This window comes from Diadema antillarum, unplaced genomic scaffold, assembly GCF_040938485.1.
Source record: "Diadema antillarum isolate AM-2024a unplaced genomic scaffold, OU_Dant_1.0 seq00000810_RagTag, whole genome shotgun sequence".
Lineage (NCBI taxonomy): Eukaryota > Metazoa > Echinodermata > Echinoidea > Diadematoida > Diadematidae > Diadema > Diadema antillarum.
In genome coordinates this window covers 1,969,361-1,987,558 of record NW_027271690.1, presented here as the reverse complement: position 1 = coordinate 1,987,558, position 18,198 = coordinate 1,969,361, and the positions used below count along the sequence as shown (strand labels likewise).

Here is an 18,198-nt window from a genome sequence, read left to right as displayed (position 1 = left end):
AAAACCTGTAATGTTCCCAGAGACAACTGTACAATATTAGTAATTCACATAAGGCTTCCAAGCTGAATCTTCATCAAGAGTAAACCTAGAATTGAGTTACTCTATAGTGGTAGGGGCATATAGGCCTATATAGTGTAATACTCCATTTCTTAGCTTGGAAATCAATCTATAAGATCGTGGTGAGGGACCAATTCAGATTTTCAATCTACTGTAATTTTGGATTGGTCCCTCATCTCAAATCTAAAGAATTGTGAAAGAGTTGCAGCACACCTACGATCGAAATAAGCGGACTGTTTTGTGGTCGTCATGTCTGGTTCCCGTGGATTGCCTAGTCTAGATTCTAGATATTAGTATTTTACAGGACTACCGTCAAACTGATTGCAACCCCTATACACAATTGTTGTGATATAAATTGTCCGAAAATTATTTAGTATGGATGGGTAAATAACGTGCTAGCTTATTTGATATCCTGTGGCGAGATCTGTGGAATCGGTGATCGAAAAAATAAATAAAAAAACATATAAAGTTCAGAACATAGAATAGCCTACTTATCGTGCCGAGCACTGTGAGCACTACACGCCGACCGCACAGTCTTGCGCGCACGTGGGTTCCACAACGTTCCATACATAATGCACTCATTGCATCACGACTGTGTGTGTGCATGCTGCTAGCTGTACTGTGTATATATGCAGTATGATCCTGCAGAGATACTTCGGAGTTCATGTAGGTGGAGTGTAAAGTGTTGAAGTACTACAACTCTGAATTACTTACATTTAATAAACAGTCAAAATGTCGTGGCTTTTTGGTATACGTAAAGATCAACCTCTTGCTGAGGCTCCTCAGTTACCCACTAATCCAGGTGAAGGTGCTCAAAGTGGAGAAGGGAAAGAAAATGACGGCAGACGTGGAGGCGCAGCTGGTGGAGGACAGGGAGGTGGAGGCAGTAGCTGGAGTAACTTCGACCCCACAGGCTTGGAGCGGGCTGCGAAGGCTGCCCGTGAGCTCGATAAATCAGGTACGTGCACTGATTCACACGTAACTAGACTTGCTCTACACATATGACTCTGAGCACAGCACAACTTCCCCAGCAGGCAGTTTTACTAATTTATCAACCGTTCAGCTATTAAAACCTTATAACACTATAATCATACTTGACAAAGACACCTTAAAATGGGATGAGGCTATGTTTGTTTGTTTGTTTGTTTGTTTTTCTCAATTCAAATGGACATCCAAAGCAAAGGCAGAGCTCCACAACAATAGAAGGTGTAGGCCTACCGACAGTGTATAATCATCTGCAGTCTTTGTCACTACTTAAATGTAATAAACTTACTACCACTCAAATGTGCAGTGACAGTGCAAACATGACAAATTGAGATCTATAAGTTAAATGACAACATAAATGCCTGGAAGTGAATTTAGTGATGATTGATTATGACTTGTGTGAAGATATGAACTTCAAAAGTTCTGTTTCTGGGAGACCTTAATGAAATATGTCAGTAATATAGGTCAGTCTGCTGCTCCAGCCTGAAGGAGCATTAAACTCTTTTTGCACATTAATAATAATCAGCCGTATTTTCTGCACCACAATTACCAATTCAGTGGTCATATTGACTTTCCTTAAATAAAAAGTTAAAGCAATTCCTTAGAGTATTTCAATTGTCATTATTAAGAAACAAATAATATACACGATGTAGTCTAGTAGGAGTCAGTAGGACCGGCTGTTCAGAATCAGATATGTTCTTATGAATATGTAGAAACAATTAAGAAACCCACAGGATAAGCTTTAATTTGAAGGGAATCTGGCTGTTCATAGATTATATATGAAAGTTCAAATGCTTTGGTTACCAAAAAATCCAGTACATTCTTTTTTCCTTGACTGGTAAAACGAATATAAAACAAAAGTTAGGCAATAAACAGGTCCTTTGTTTTAATGCTTCTTTCTTATTGAGCAGGGCCAAGGAGACCCGTATGTACTGTTATTGGTTTTTTTTTTCTTTTTCACTTGTATTTGATTCACAATGTAGCAAATGCAAAAGGAGCTCTTGATCTTGCAAAGATGCAGGAGCAGACCAAGCATATGGAACATCAAGTGAAAATAAAGGTGAGCTATACTGGTAGTTAAGCCTTTGAGTGCCATTGGCATGGAAAACCCCAACCATTATACACAGCATACAAAAGTCCCTGGCACACGAAGGGATACATAATCTTAGCTTGTCTTCCAAGAAGATAGCAGACAGAATGTAGATACGTAGTTGACATTTTCAACAGTTTTTACCCAAATTTAAGGGCCAGCCGCTACTGTGATTGTTGTAAAAGACATCGTTTGAACATATCACAAGAGGCCAGAGAAAGGTGAGTTGGGGATTTGCAACAATGCAGTTCACATGAAGCTACTTTGTACCTCACAAGCTGATCGTAGAAGAGATGAAAACCAGATTTTGAGTGTATGATCTACACTGAAGACCTTGGATTGGTTTATGTGTTTGTAGTAATGTACTTTCACCTGTAGGTTAACATGGATCCACTTTTCATGTAAGGAATCGGTATGATGCCTGAAATGAATATGTGGATGTTTTCAGCCTTAGCCTGGATAATTGTCTCCTCCCATACTGGAGATCATAAGAGTTGTATCTGCTACAACCCTAACAATTGTGTTCTTTGTATTACCTACTGATTTCAAAGGACCAGAACCCAAAGTTGCCAATGTAGGGTTTGAGAGGAACAAGGAAAAGCAAATGCCTGAAAGCTCATGCCAGAGTAGATAGATGTAGTGTGCTAGTACTAGAACTGGGTGAAATAAAAATAACAGTCTAGCAGAAATTAGGCTTAATATGTTTCAGAATTGAATGAAAAGCAACTGAAACATGTGTATGTATAATTTATTGGAAAATTGACAAGCTGTTAGATTTCAAATGGATTGATTATGGCGTGATTATTAGTTTTGACAAATGAAATGGAACGTGACATTATTTGGTATGGATTTTAGACAATAATGAGAGCATTGGTACTGCAGTGTCTATCCATGGAACCATTTGCAAACATTTTCTAGATGACTCTTCCAACTTCTCCCCTTCCTCTCTAATAGGAGTACGAGGGAGCGGTGGAGCAGATGAAGATTGAGCAGACAAGAGTCCAGCAGGATGAGAAGAGGAAGACTCTGGCCCAGGAGACCCAAGAGCATCAGAGGAGAGCCCAGTACCAGGACCAGCTGGCCAGGAAACGCTACGACGACCAGCTCGCCCAGCAGGTCTGTTGACAATTTAGAGAACCGTCCGCCGTGACTTCATGCTGGAAGAAATTTAATGGTGTTAATGATTGTCAAGATGATGATAATGTTGATTAGGCAGTGACAGGGATACTAACAATCATTATGCAGCATGACAGCCCCATTCTAACCCTTCTTCTATCAAGCTGCATACATGGGGCTCCTTCTAGCTGATACATTTCATATGATCTGATTAATTGGTGTCATTTTTAATACTTGTAAATTAACAGTCTATTCAGCATTTCTAAGAAGTTTTAGTCACATCTAATGATGGTCCTCTCCTCTTTAATTCAGCTGTAGGTACAGCGTAAGCACTGATGATACCCATTATTTGCACATATATGAAACAATAGTGATTAGAAGTAGAGATTATGTTTTCCATGCCCAGGACTAACAACTGATCTGGAACTTGACAGAAAATGTATATGAATGCTACAGAGGCTTATCATTATTTCACTGTTCCATTTTGAAAATTTCAGAAACGAATGAATGAGGAAAACCTGGCAAAGCAAGAAGACTCTGTGAAAAAGCAGGAGGCCATGCGGAGATGTGAGTACCAGTATTATAGTGCATTATGATGATCATCTGATGACACAGGATACTCATTTAAACTACAGTATTCCTGATATGAATCTATCATTGGTTTTAGGAGTCCTCTCTAATATCACTTTGTTTCCTTTCTGAATCACTTGAGTCAGATGTCATTGCAAGTGGAAGTAACATGCTCAGTTGGCTCATCTTCTCTTTTTATACCCCCGCCAAACGAAGTTTGAAGGGGGTATATAGGAATCAGCGGGCGGTCGGGCGGTCGGTCTGTTGCAAATCTTGCGTCGCGAACTACTTCCTCAGTTTTCAACCGATTCCCATAAAACTTGGCACAGATGTGTGCCTTGGGTTGTAGATGTGCAAGACATATTTTTTGACAGTACCCAAAAGTACGTTGCCATGGTAACGGCATATTATGGGCAAAAATGGGTACAAATCTTGCGTCGCGAACTCCTCCCACAGTTTTTGATCAATTTTTATGAAATTAGGTACAGATGTTCATCTGAATATGTTAATGTGCAAGACACATATTTCCGCAGTAGCAAAAAGTGCGTTGCCATGGTAACGGCATGTTATTGGTAAAATATAGGGCAAAATGCTTCATGGCAAAACTGCTTCATCAGTGTTCTTCCAATTCTCATGGAATTCATATTGAATGTTTGTCTTAGGATATAGGTCAGCATGACACATTTCTTGACAGTGACAAAAAGTATGTTGCCATGGTAACAGTTCACATATTATGAGCCAAAATGATGGAAAATTTTGTGTTGCAAACTACTTCCTCAGTTTTTGCCCAATTTCCATGAAACTTGGTACAGATGTGTGCCTTTGGTTGTAGATGTGCAAGACGCATTTTTTGACAGTACCCGAAAGTACGTTGCCATGGTAACGGCATATTAATGGCAGAAGATCAAGGAAAGATCTTGCGGATTGAACTACTTCCTCTGTATTCGACTGAAGCTCATGAAATGTGGCACACACATTGGTCTTGGTGGGAAGATGTGCAGACATATTTTTTGGACGTGTTGGAAGCTGCGTTGCCATGGTAATGGCATATTAAAGGGGCATAGTCCCGGTAGTGTAGATGGCGCTGTTGATGATACTGCCGAAGATTACCGAAGTAGAGCTGTCATCAAGAGTAAAGTGCGTAGGTGTTGCTAAGTAACGTTGCCTTTGTTGTCTTCTCTGCGCATCGCGCAGTCTGTAGTAATGCCAGGGTGCGTGCATATGTGCTTCTTATTATGACATCACAAAAGAAGTTTGCTAAAGCTGTCATCCCCCTCAGCCGAATCATGAGCCGAAGTGTGATCGGACCACTGACTACAGAGAATCGGACTTCTTCGGACTCGGGAAAGTGGGCCAAAGCGTAAGCGCCAAAAGAAGTCAATAGCGTAGGTCTCTATAGGAAACTTGCGCCGTGCGCCCGCGTACGCATTTGACTAAAACACAGGGACCATGCACCTTTAATGGCGGAAGATCAAGGAAAGATCTTGTGGATTGAACTACTTCCTCAGTTTTTGACAAAAGCTTATGAAATGTGGCACACACAATAGTCTTGGTGGGAAGATGTGCAAGACATATTTTTCGGACGTGTCGGAAGCTGCGTTGCCATGGTAACGGCATTTAAATGGCAGAAGATCAAGGAAAGATCATTCCTTGGGTAAGACTGTCGTCACGGGGCGGGGGCATTAATCACCTTAAGTGATATTTCTAGTTTTTTTCAATTTTACAATTTAGGCACAATGCAGGTGAAGTGGCTTGATAAAATGCTAGTTTGATTGGACCAAGAGTTCCTACTCACATTCTATACGTGCGGTCTGCTGAAGCTGAGGATCATTGCATTCCTTCCATATGTACATTAAAATGTTTCATTCAGTGCCTTGTGTGTATAATTCCATGTGTTTGTGTTCATATTTTTGTATTGTGTTATACAATGGTAAGATTCTTTCTTTGTGCATTTATTCATGCCCTCATTTTTCTTGCTATACCCAAATTAAAGTCTATTTATTCTTCTTCCCCCACCCCCCCCCCCCCCCCCCACCCCCAGCTACTATGGAATATGAGTCAGAGCTGAGGCTCAAGAATGACATGAAAAAGATTGAAGCAGAGCTGAGAGGCAAGGCTCAAGTCGAGAGAGAAAACAGAGATATCCGTAAGGAGCAGATCAGACTGGAGGCTGCAGAGTACAGGGAAACAGTCCTCCAATCCATCAAGTGAGAACATGATAATTTATTTTAGCCTCTTAAACTCTTGTATGCTTCTTCTTGAAATGTGTGAGAATATGACATTGTTTTTTTTTTTAATCAGTCTACCCGTGAGATTCCACACTTATCAACTTTCAGGTCATAACTTTATTAGATATAATGCCATATGTACCAGTATATTACTATGTGGATAAAAGTTCATCGATTGTCATTACATGTCATTTATCAGACTGAAAAGAAGTTTGTCCCTTCATATATTGTGTGATGAGATTGCATAAATGATGATTTACTTTTTGAAAATATACCATGTGAAGAAAGAATAAGATACCAATATCAAATGTAATGACTGGATTCTCAACTGTTGTGTTACTTCCGAACAGAACTGCTGGAAATATACTTGGCGAAGGTTTCAGAAGCTTTGTATCTGACTGGGATCGTGTCACTGCAACGGTAATGTAATGTTTATTGGCATAATGGCTCTCACTTTGTTTTAGTAGAATGTATTAGTGTGTCTCAAAGGTACGCATGTAGGCCTATTATCAAATCTTGAATAAATGCTAGACACATTGGGTAAACAGAGAAATACCACAGAGGGCTTTTTAAAGTTCTGACTAGATTTTAAAGGCATGTCTTTAAAGGGACTACAGTTCTGGTTGAGGTGAGGATTTAGCTTATAACGTTTTGAGAGATATTCAGAAACCACTCTATGAGATGTCAAAGAGCATACAATTCTAAGGGGAATCAAAAGTTTATTTGATGAAAATTGGTTTTGAAATGGCTGAGATATCCAAAAACAAGGTGAAACCAAGAGATCCTAACTAAAGACATGGCCTGTCGCCTTTTATTAGCTCACCTGAGCCGAAGGCTCAAGTGAGCTATTGCGATCGCTCTTCGTCCGGCGTCCGGCGTGCGTCGTGCGTCGTGCGTCGTCCGTCGTGCGTCGTCCGTCGTCCGTCCATCGTGCGTAAACTTTTTACATTTTAATCTTCTTCTTGAGAACCCCATGACCGATTTTCACCAAACTTGGCAGGTAGCATCTCTAGGGGGATAGGATCTCAATTTGTTCAAATGGGCACCATGGCCCACCTGGGGGGCCCCAGGGGGGCCCAAACACCCTAAAATTAAGGAATCTTTAAAAATCTTCTTCTCTAGAACTAGAAGTGATAGGGCTTAATTGATACGTTGAGTAAGTACATTGATGACTGTAGTTTCAAGTTTGTTCATGGGGGAATCAGGGGTGCCCCCCTTGGGACCCAGGGGAGGGGGGTGGGGAGGGGTCCTAATGGGGCCTAAATTGTACATTTTCATCTTCACTTTGAGATCGCCATATCTGATTTTCACCAAACTTGGTAGGTAGCATCCCTAGGGGGATAGGATCTCAATTTGTTCAAATGGGCACCATTGCCCACCTGGGGGGTCCCTAGGGGGCCAAACCCCCTAAACTTAAGGAACCTTTAAAAATCTTCTCTAGAACCAGAAGTGATAGGGCTTAGATGATACTCTGAGTAAGTACATTGATGACTGTAGTTTCAAGTTTGTTCATGGGGGAATCAGGGGTGCCCCCCTTGGGACCCAGGGGAGGGGGGGTGGGGAGGGGTCCTAATGGGGCCTAAATTGTACATTTTCATCTTCACTTTGAGATCGCCATGTCTGATTTTCACCAAACTTGGTAGGTAGCATCCCTAGGGGGATAGGATCTCAATTTGTTCAAATGGGCACCATTGCCCACCTGGGGGGTCCCTAGGGGGCCAAACCCCCTAAACTTAAGGAACCTTTAAAAATCTTCTCTAGAACCAGAAGTGATAGGGCTTAGATGATACTCTGAGTAAGTACATTGATGACTGTAGTTTCAAGTTTGTTCATGGGGGAATCAGGGGTGCCCCCCTTGGGACCCAGGGGAGGGGGTGGGGAGGGGTCCTAATGTGGCCTAAATTGTACATTTTCATCTTCACTTTGAGATCGCCATGTCTGATTTTCACCAAACCTGGTAGGTAGCATCCCTAGGGGGATAGGATCTCAATTTGTTCAAATGGGCTCCATTGCCCACCTGGGGGGTCCCTAGGGGGCCAAACCCCCTAAAATTAAGGAACCTTTAAAAATCTTCTCTAGAACCAGAAGTGATAGGGCTTAGATGATACTATGAGTTAGTACATTGATGACTGTAGTTTCAAGTTTGTTCATGGGGTTGGCGGAATCAGGAGTGCCCCCCCCCCCCCCCCCCTTAGGACCCAGGAGAGGGCTGGGGAGAAGTCCTACAATACAGTTGTAATGGAGCCTGAATTGTACATGTTCATCTTCTTCTTGAAAACCTCAAGATGAATTTTGACCAAACTTAGCAGGTAGCATCCCTAGGGGGATAGAATCTCAATTCCTTCAAATGGGCACCATGTCCCTCTTGGGGGGGGGGGGGGGGGGACTAGGGGGCCCTTCTGCTCTAGAACCAGAAATGATAAAGCAAAGTTAATACCATGAATTTGTACATTGATGACTTTAGTTCCAAGTTTGTTAATTGCAGATTCAGATCCAGGACTGCCTGCCCCCCCCCCCCTGACTTGAGGGGGGGGGGGGGGGGGAGAAGGATCCATATGCAGACCTAAAGTTTCCAATGTTCTCAGGTAAGAGTGTGCAAGAATGCATGGAAGGTGAAATTGCGATACTCAGGTGAGCGCGTGACCCGCGGGTCTCTTGTTATTATAGCTTTTTTGGAAATCTCAGCCATTTGAAAACCAGTTTTCATCAAATAAACATTGAATCCTTCTTAAAATTACATGCTCTTTCATATTTCATAAGAGGTTTCTCATTATCTCACTTAGGAATGTTATAAACCTGAATCCTCACCTCCACCAGTACTGTACAGTCCCTTTAAAATCTAAGTTGATCAAAAGTATAAAGTATCACACAGGATTTATTTTGAAAATATTCAGTACTTTGATATGATTTTTTTTTTAATGATGCCTCTTCACTTGCTATTGATTTTACATCTGTGCTAGTTTTTAAGCTTGTTATTTGTGGATCAATATTTGTGGCTAAAATGCAGTCAAAGAGAAAAGAGAGAAGTGTATGTTGTAAGTGCAATTTTTGTTTACATCATATAGGCTGCAGGAGTTACCTTGTTAGCACTTGGTGTGTACTCTGCCAAGATGGGAACTGGCGTGGCAGCAAGGTACATTGAGGCTAGGTTAGGCAAGCCTTCACTGGTCAGAGAGACATCAAGGCTAACACCGATTGAGGCTGTGCGGCATCCTATCCAAGTGGCCAAACGCCTGTTCAACAACCCAAAGGATGCCCTAGCTGGTGTGGTTTTAGAGGTGAGTATTAAGATGCTTAGCTGGCATACAAGTTAAGTGCTAGAGTGAGAGAAATATGCAGAGTTATTGTGTGTCAGTCTTGTCTGTAGTCTTTAGGCGTATCCCCTTCTTGTTTCTGCAGTTTCCATTTCCATAGTATGTCAATAAGACTGACATCCAAGGTATTACATATTTTGTGTGTGTTAGTGATACCTTCTTTTGGTGTAGTGTTTCCTCTATCTCAAACTATTTTGGTGTGTGTGTGTGTGTGTGTGTGTGTGTGTTTTTGGGGGAGGGGGGGTTGCAGTGATGTCATTCATTGTACCACACACATGGGTGTATCCAAGTTGAGGAGGTTCAACATAGCCATTCCTGAATGCTACAATGTATCTGCTGTTCAATTTGATATCACGACTCAACGTTGCCTTGGAGTCTCTATCTAGAGATGTACATATTGTATGGATATGCTCACCCAACTAAGCAATTTATCTTGTTGTGGACATGGTCACAGATTGATACTCATTTTCCGTGTTTGGACATAACGTCCTCCTGACAGCCCAAGCTGGAAGAGCGTCTACGAGAGATTGCCATCTCAACGAGGAACACCAAAGCCAACAAGGGAATGTACAGGAACATCCTCATGCATGGACCTCCAGGCACAGGCAAGACCTTGTTTGCTAAGGTAAGTGGCATATGATTCAGTTTTAACATTTTCCTTTACCTTTTCCTTAAGCTAGAGTGAAAATGAAGCTACACTTGCCTTTTTGCCATTTGCTTGTATTCAGTAAAGCACTTGGATCGCTTATTGTGTTTACAGTAGGCCTATGCTTTCCATTTGGTGGAACATTTTGGCTTTGAGTCATTATAAAGCTTGTTGAGCTCTGCCAAACAGCCATCCAATTCCACCGGTAAACCAATGGAATTCCCTGTATCCTGCTAACATGCAGTCCTATTGTTCCTTTGTTTTAGGTCTGATACAAAGGCAGTGGGTAAATATTTTTATGTTAGATGTTATTCTACCGAAGCACAAGATTAATTCATCAAATAGGAGAAACGTTCAGTATCTTGGTATACTTCTTGGCTTTACAGTTCATTTCTTATATTTGTTATGTAACAAAATTAATGTTGTTAAATAATATAATATGTTGCATAATGCATAATATATTTGTACATGTTTTTAATGCAACTATGGTTTATTTCTCAGAAACTGGCCATGCATTCTGGAATGGACTATGCCATTATGACCGGAGGTGATGTAGCACCAATGGGCAAGGAGGGAGTTAGTTCCATACATAAATTGTTTGACTGGGCCTCAACAAGTAGAAGAGGGTGAGTATAAAAGTGCAAGAAAACTATGCAGGTTCTCTAATGTACACTTCATGGATATTTCTTTTCCTGCAGCCAAGTAACAGGTGGTTTCATTTACATATTCCTTCCAATTAAGTTCCTTAGGCAAGAATTCACTTGGTTGTTGCTAGGTAGGGCAAGTCTCTGGCAAGCTTTCTGGTTAGGGACAACTTTTGTGAACAAACCATGCATAGAATACAAGTACGTTATTGAAATGGACTGTTGGTGGTCAGAAACTCTAGTCTCTTACTAGTCCCATATTTTTGGTATTTTGTATGCAGGGTCTATGGTGAAAGCACTACATAAGGGTCTTATCTCAGTCACTCATTCAAAGGGTATTTCATAAATGCAAGCTATTTTGTTATTGATAGGAAACAGTTTGCCCTCTGATTTACTCAGTATATTTGAGTGGACTCTCATTTGCCCTGAGTTGCTCAGAAATTGAACAAATATAAATAAGCATACCTATATTACTTTATACTAAATCCAAATATAGTGAATCCCAGGTAGAGGATAGCTTGTGTGCATATGAAAATATTGTAAACATGAAAACATGCAAGTGAGTAAATGTGCAAATGCATTTCATTTTCATACCTTTATTTTCAGGTTATTACTCTTTTGTGATGAAGCAGATGCATTTCTCAGGAGAAGAAACACTGTAAGTCACTATCTGACAAATTTTTATTGTCTTTCAGAAAACATTGCCAGTATAATGGGCATTTATCAGGCTACTTTGCCAGTTCTCGTGTAGCTTACCATGACTTGCCATGGTATATATCCATTGTCAGACCATTTCTTCATTTTAGTGATATTGATAATTCATACATCTATTCTTGAATGATAAATACAAGAAGATTTGGATGAATGAATTCACATGTCACATGTACATACTATATGTTGTTCAGTAACATTTGTGTGTCCACTGAAATAAAGTTATTATGCCTGTTTGAGACAGGATTGTGAAATGCTGAGATTCAGAGCCAAAGGTGATACAGTGTACATTCAGAGGATGAAAGTAGGCAGAATACTGATGCTGGAAAAAATCAAATACTGTAAAAGTGGTTATTTTCGTGCGACCAATTTTTCGCGCTTGGCCGGGTAAGAAGAGTTTCGCGTGTTTTTAAATCTGTGGAATCAAGACATCACGCACAGGACAGTATGGGAAGCAAAAATATTCGCGTGCTTTTATTTTCGTGCTAGTTTCTGGTTGCGCGAATTGCGCGAAAATTGCAACACCGCGAAAATTTCCACTTTTACAGTAGTGGGGGATTAAGATGCCATACATATCTGTTCAACTCTGAGGATAAAAGATAACACTGAGGGACATCAATCATATCATGTATGTCATGACAAACATCAATCTCTGTGTCACTTTGCTTGTAATGTTTGTATCCATGTCTGATGCTTGCTGTAATAATTGATAATGTAGTAGCTCATCTTTACTGCTTAAAAACACATCTTGGGAGAGTCCCAGACAAAAGATAGAAACAAATAGAAATCTCAATTGTTACCAGAGAAGATGAATTGAACACACATGAGGACATCAATTGGTTTATAATCTCTGTGTAGATTCAATATTTTGTCTGTAATGAAAGTCATTTAATGTCAGATTTTTTTTTTTCTACTGGTTACAGGAAATTATCAGTGAGGATCTTCGCAGCACTCTGAATGCCTTCCTGTACCGCACAGGTGAACAGTCCAACAAGTAAGTCAGCGTTCAATGTGTAAATGCACACACTGAGTATGTAAATGATAATCTATATCATAAATCTGTGTCAAATAGAATATGAAATATTAAAATGTTCAAATATGATACATGTACATATACTGCAGTATCCATATAAGTTAGTAAACAAAGACACAGTGGGTATTAAATATTTGTCTTTTTGTTTGTGGAAATTAATATATGTATAGACCTGTGTATACTTGTATTGTGGTGTATATGTAATGTGGGGCAATGAAAGTATCTAGAGCAGTGGTTATTGCATGGAACCTGTTTACAACAATCATGTGCTTAGGATGACCACATTTTGTGTTTCTCGTCGGCAGTTGCTGTAGACCGATTTGACTATATATGAGCCATCAATATATATTTTGCTTATATACATTTGCACCTGATCGACAAATTGCCCTTCTTTGACGTGAATAAGCACTAATCATTTTGTATTTAAGTAAGAGCTTACTTTGTTTGTTTTTAGTTTGTTGTTTTGTTTTCTGTATGATCTGTAAAACACCATGTTTGATTTGTTTGGAAACAGGTTCATGCTTGTGCTCGCCAGCAACCAGCCAGAGCAGTTTGACTGGGCCATCAATGACCGTCTGGATGAGATGGTGGAGTTTGACTTGCCCGGTGCTGAGGAGAGAGAGAGAATGGTCAGACTCTACTTTGACAAGTATGTCATCCAACCAGCATCGCAGGGCAGGAGGTAGGTGGCAATCTTGTTTCCTCCTCATAGGTGGTGGTCTGCATTTGCATCCCTCATGCCCATTGACTGAATAATATTTGTGAAGATATTATTGCTCATCTGAACAACATCAAAGTTTCCCACTGGGACTACACACTTTCTCTGAGAGAGTATCAATGTGATGTACTCGCACTCTTCCCACTGTATCACTGTCTATTCCAAAATACACTCTCCTTAAGAGGCGTGCTCTTATGCTTGCTGCAACCAAGATGGAAAGTTGTCTTCCTCTGTTTAAGTGTGCACTTAAGACCACAATTATTATTCTTTTAATCTTACGTAGGTAATGAATAGGGAGAGATTACCCTTGTAAAAGCAATACATGAATTTATGTTTTCTTCATTATGTACTAAATTTACAGTATGTATGTCAATGTTTTAGTTGTTGTTGTTGTTTTTTTTTTTGGGGGGGGGGGAGGGATGTTTTTGTGATGAGATAAAGTGTGAGCAGCAAGTCTTCATTCCATCATCGAAAGCAAAGTTGACAACAATATTTTCTGGTACCTTACAATATATGCTTGTTTATTATGTTGAGTCTTTAAATGGTATCATATCTGTGCATGACAATGACAATAGCTTCAGAGTTTTGGCTTTTACATTGAGTCAGTATAACGTTCTTAGCATTTATTGCTACTGGTGCCCTTTGTGGTGATGATGTATTCAGTTGTATTTTATTCACAAGTCTGTTGTAGCCCAGTAAGAAAAAATTGAATAAACAAATAAAGTAGATGAAAATTTATATTTCTCTCCCTTTTCAGGCGATTGAAGGTTGGCCAGTTTGACTTCAATGAGAAGTGTAGCCAGATTGCAGAGATGACGGAAGGTCTGTCAGGACGTGAGATCGCCAAGCTGGGGGTGGCCTGGCAGGTGGGTACCTCATCAAATCCTCCAACAACTGTAAAAGTGAAAATTTTTGTGATGTGGAAGTACCTGAATGTTTTTTGCTTCTCATATGTAATAATGTGTCAAATCTTTGATTTTGCGGAATTTTAACATGCTAAATTCATTTTATCTTGGCTGATTGTAATAAATCACTCACATGAAAACTTCCACATCCACGGTATCACATTTACAAAGTCAGTGAGGCAAAAATTTCTACGGAATTTGATTGCTTTGATGGGAGACATGAAATTTAAATGTGTATTTGTTGAAACACAAAAATTATGAATTAGATGGTCAATTTTATGGGCATAACAATCACGACATCACACCCACAAAGATGCAATGAGGGAAATGAAGATTTGACTCATGGAGATCTTAGTTAGTTTGAGTAACAAGGTATGTAATATGTAAATCATTATTTCGAAGATTTGCTCTCTGTAGGGGAGAAACTGAAGACTGAAAATCATATCTCTCTTCTTCTTGGTGTATATAAAGCATTACTTTAATTTACCAGTGCTGTATAAGCTTATACTCAGTATATGATGCATTTCAAGATTTTCATGATTTTCAATTTAGTGTATCTTGTGCTTTCCATGCTACTTTTCATTATCCTCCAGAAGGTTTGAAGGAAAAGCCATTAGCTGCCCCAAAATGTGACAAACTATTGGACAAAATTTATGTAGTAAAATGTCAGTGAGACAAACAATGCTTTTGTTGTCAGGGTATCTTGAAAGACATGATAGTAATTATTTGTAGCTCTTATCAGTGATCATGGTCTCTTCAGCTCTAAAGCAATGAAGAATAAAGAAATTATCATGATCAGTGACAGTATATCTTCAGTGACCACTTAAGGTAAAGGGCAATGGTGACCGAGATCAACAGGTGACCAAGAAATGAAGACTGAATACTTTGAGCACCCTCTGAAAAGAGACCCTAGATACTTAATAACAATTCTGCTTCTTTGTTTTATCTTCAGGCCAGCGCTTTTGCCTCCGAAGATGGCATCCTCACCAGTGAGATGATCGATGCTCGTGTCTCGGACGCTGTCAAGCAGCACCGGCAGAAACTTGACTGGCACAAGACAGAGGAGGAGAGATACGAGAAGCTGGAGAAGCTCCACAATGTTAAATGATTGCTAATTGGACAGAGGGTTTAGATAGAATGGAATCATTCAGTTTATAATGTGAGGTCTTCCCTTCCTTGCTCTCTACTTGCCTAAGGGGCTTTGGGACAGTGGGAGTAATTCAAGGGTTTAAAACCCACACAACATTATTGGAAACCTTTTCAAGAACTTGTGCCAGATGCTGCTGCTTTTTTTGCAATTACCTCAAGGGAGAGAGAATTTGGCATGGGCGTGAAAATGTGGCTCAGATATTCATCTAAGGGTAGAAAGACATGAAACTTGATATGTAACTGATGTAATGATTCTTTCACTATCTCCTACAGATATATGTCTGTTCAGTATATTTTATAAGTGCACATGGTGTCAGATAATTCTTCCCTTATACAAGTATATATACTTTTTTTACTTTGTATACTTCACGGCAGCCTGTAATGTATGGAAATGTGTTGTGGTTGAGACCTGCAATGACACAAAAATATCAAACAATTTTTCTTTAAATTTGTGGTACAGGCGACTCCCATTATGATGAAGTCCTCAGGAATGGCACATTTCTTTCTTTGTATCACAATTTTGTTATGTCCAAACAAATAAAGTGATAATAGAGATAATAATTTTGGGCCCTGAATCTTAGTTGTATCTGAAATTTTGTTATAACCGTGTGCGTTATAATGGGAGAGCATTATTTGTGATTCCATGTTATCAAAGGTGCCCAGAGCATTGGTTCATTCAGGATGGCCGTCCATTGAATTTATTGTTATGTTTTAATCACATTTTGTGTTAGTGTAGCATAAAATCGGACAATCCACCAGAAGAAAAATCCCGAAATAATCAAAAATTGTTCGGAAGGTATGGAATCTGTCTATGGTCAGTATTCAAAGCTGAAATTCCATGTTTTATGCATTTGTAATTGACATCGATATCTAACATGGTGCAGTATGTGAAGGAGAACAGGAGATTAATTAGATGTGTTTGGTTTTTTTTGACAATGCATATACTGTAAAACGAGGAATGTTCGTGTGCATTTTAATTTCGCAAATTTCGCGAGCGCCAAGATTCGCGAAATTAAAATGCACGCTAAATTTCTTGCTGACACTATATGCATCGAACGCATGGCAATTCGAGAAAATTTCATGCCACGAAGAAGGCCGTCGGCTCCAATTCGCGAAAATTTCGTGTCGCGAATATATCATGTTTTACAGTGTAGGCAAGAATAGGAAAATGGCCATTGTCACTTTTGAATTTTTTGTGTTCATACAATGACATCAAAGTTTCATTATCATGGTACATTGCTGAGGTATCGTAGGACACATTATCCTTCAGTGTTTGGGCAAGGGACAGTTCATGGCTGTAAAGTAAACATATTAAATACAATGTGTGACAAAGATATAACCCTTATCATGATGCAGTTGACATGATAATCTTCAAAATTTTTTTTTTTAAATTGAAATTCTCCCTTTTTTTAAGATTAAAGGGATGGTACAGCTGGTTGAGATGAGGCTTCAGGTTTCCAACGTTTTCTGATGATTTTTTTTTCTTTTCTTTTTTGAGATAATGAGAAACCTGTTATGAAATATGGAAGAACATCTAATTTTAAAAGGAAGTTTATTTGATGAAAATTGGTTTTGTAATGGCTGAGATATCCCACCCAAAGCGATCAAAATAAAAGGTGGGACCCATTTTTTATTAGGATCGCTTTGTTTTACTTTGTGTTGGATATCTCAGCCATTTCAAAATGGATTTTCATCATTTAAAGTTTGAATTCCTCTGAGAATTGTATGGTTGTTATATAGTTATAGTTAAAGCTGAATCCTCACCTCAACCAATACAATACCATCCCTTTAATTGTGAAGGCTATGCTGACCATTTACACCTTTTCGACAATCTTGCTTTGTTCACATAAGGGGAGACATACTGTTGCAAGTCTTCATACAAGCACAGTTTGTTCATGGAATCTGTTACCTTGAAATTGTTACATCATTGAGCAAACTTGTTTGTGTTGCAAAGAAAAGAATAAATTTCCAGATTATATCCTTTGCAAAATGGTGTATATATCTGTTAGCAGGCATTTATGGCTTCAGGGATGAGAAATCATGTGCAGTGGTAACATAGGTATGAATAAATCTCATGGAATGAAACACCTGATTTATGTGTATATTTACTTTGGTCTCCATAAAGCTATAATTTTCATAAATTTTTATGTTTTTATTCCCTAATATAGCAAAACATCTAAAAACAAAATTTTGTCACCCTCGAGGATGACTTCAAACAATTTCAACCATATTCACAAGGTCTTGGCCTGCTGACATACCAGCAAGCCAATGCTGGTTGAAAATGATATGTAATTCACTGCACTACGTACCAGTGACAGGACCAGCAGTGTATAGACGTCTTCGATAGTGTTGGTGAATGTCAGTGATTTTGTGTCTTTTTATGGTTGTGTTGTGGCAATAAATTTCTATAAGCCGATAATTTGAAGAATGGTACTTAAAAATGTACAATTAGTACTACAAAGTTTTTCGTGAGGAATTGATTCGGATGTTTATCTAGATATATTTTGGACACAGTGTACCACAATGTACAATACAATGTGTACCGATCTGTTCATGTTGTCTCTGGTCCAGAATTATGCAGCTATTAAAGTATTAGCAACCAAGAGGTATTCAACCTGACATTGAAACTCATAGAGCTCTTGGATTTTATTGTCACTTGTTGATGGTATGAGAAGCCTCGTATTGAAATAAAATACATTGATGAAGAGTCAATGTCTTTTGTTTGTTTGTTCTTCAGCAGAAAGCATGGTTCTCATCATTATAATGAAAAGATATTCATAAACTTATTTTGTTCATCTTTATATTGTCTCTTTTGTTGACTTCTATTCCTATTTCTATTCTATTTCTATATGATTTCTATTGATCCCATAGAAACAACCTGTGGCTTACAGTGGTCATATACAAATATTTGTACAATTTTGATAGGCCCCATAGACACCTGTTTGATACATTGTAGGTTCCAACATCATCTCTCCCAGTCCCTTTGACACCGACAGGATTTCTGTAGGTCCCCTATTGACCCCTAGGCTCACA

The 18,198-nt window shown here is 39.2% G+C and overlaps 1 protein-coding gene across 1 annotated transcript; it reads left to right on the top strand.

The window, feature by feature from the left end:
* Positions 1 to 746: 746 nt before the first annotated feature.
* On the top strand, positions 747 to 16,813 carry LOC139739661 (ATPase family AAA domain-containing protein 3-B-like). Its single transcript, XM_071650274.1, has 14 exons — positions 747 to 1,015; positions 2,025 to 2,101; positions 3,086 to 3,247; positions 3,745 to 3,814; positions 5,859 to 6,024; positions 6,396 to 6,465; positions 9,111 to 9,323; positions 9,859 to 9,984; positions 10,507 to 10,631; positions 11,256 to 11,307; positions 12,284 to 12,354; positions 12,908 to 13,075; positions 13,869 to 13,977; positions 14,969 to 16,813. The coding sequence occupies exons 1-14, from the start codon at positions 790 to 792 to the stop codon at positions 15,122 to 15,124; spliced, it is 1,791 nt and encodes a 596-aa protein (XP_071506375.1). The 5' UTR covers positions 747 to 789; the 3' UTR covers positions 15,125 to 16,813.
* Positions 16,814 to 18,198: the final 1,385 nt, after the last annotated feature.

What these genes read in the sequence shown, in the direction of transcription:
- LOC139739661 (XM_071650274.1), top strand. Translation starts at nt 790, where the DNA reads ATGTCGTGGCTTTTTGGTATACGTAAAGATCAACCTCTTGCTGAGGCT. An exon ending in AACATCAAGTGAAAATAAAG is followed by an intron (nt 2,102 to 3,085) that starts GTGAGCTATACT and finishes CCTCTCTAATAG; the next exon opens with GAGTACGAGGGAGCGGTGGA. An exon ending in GGGATCGTGTCACTGCAACG is followed by an intron (nt 6,466 to 9,110) that starts GTAATGTAATGT and finishes TACATCATATAG; the next exon opens with GCTGCAGGAGTTACCTTGTT.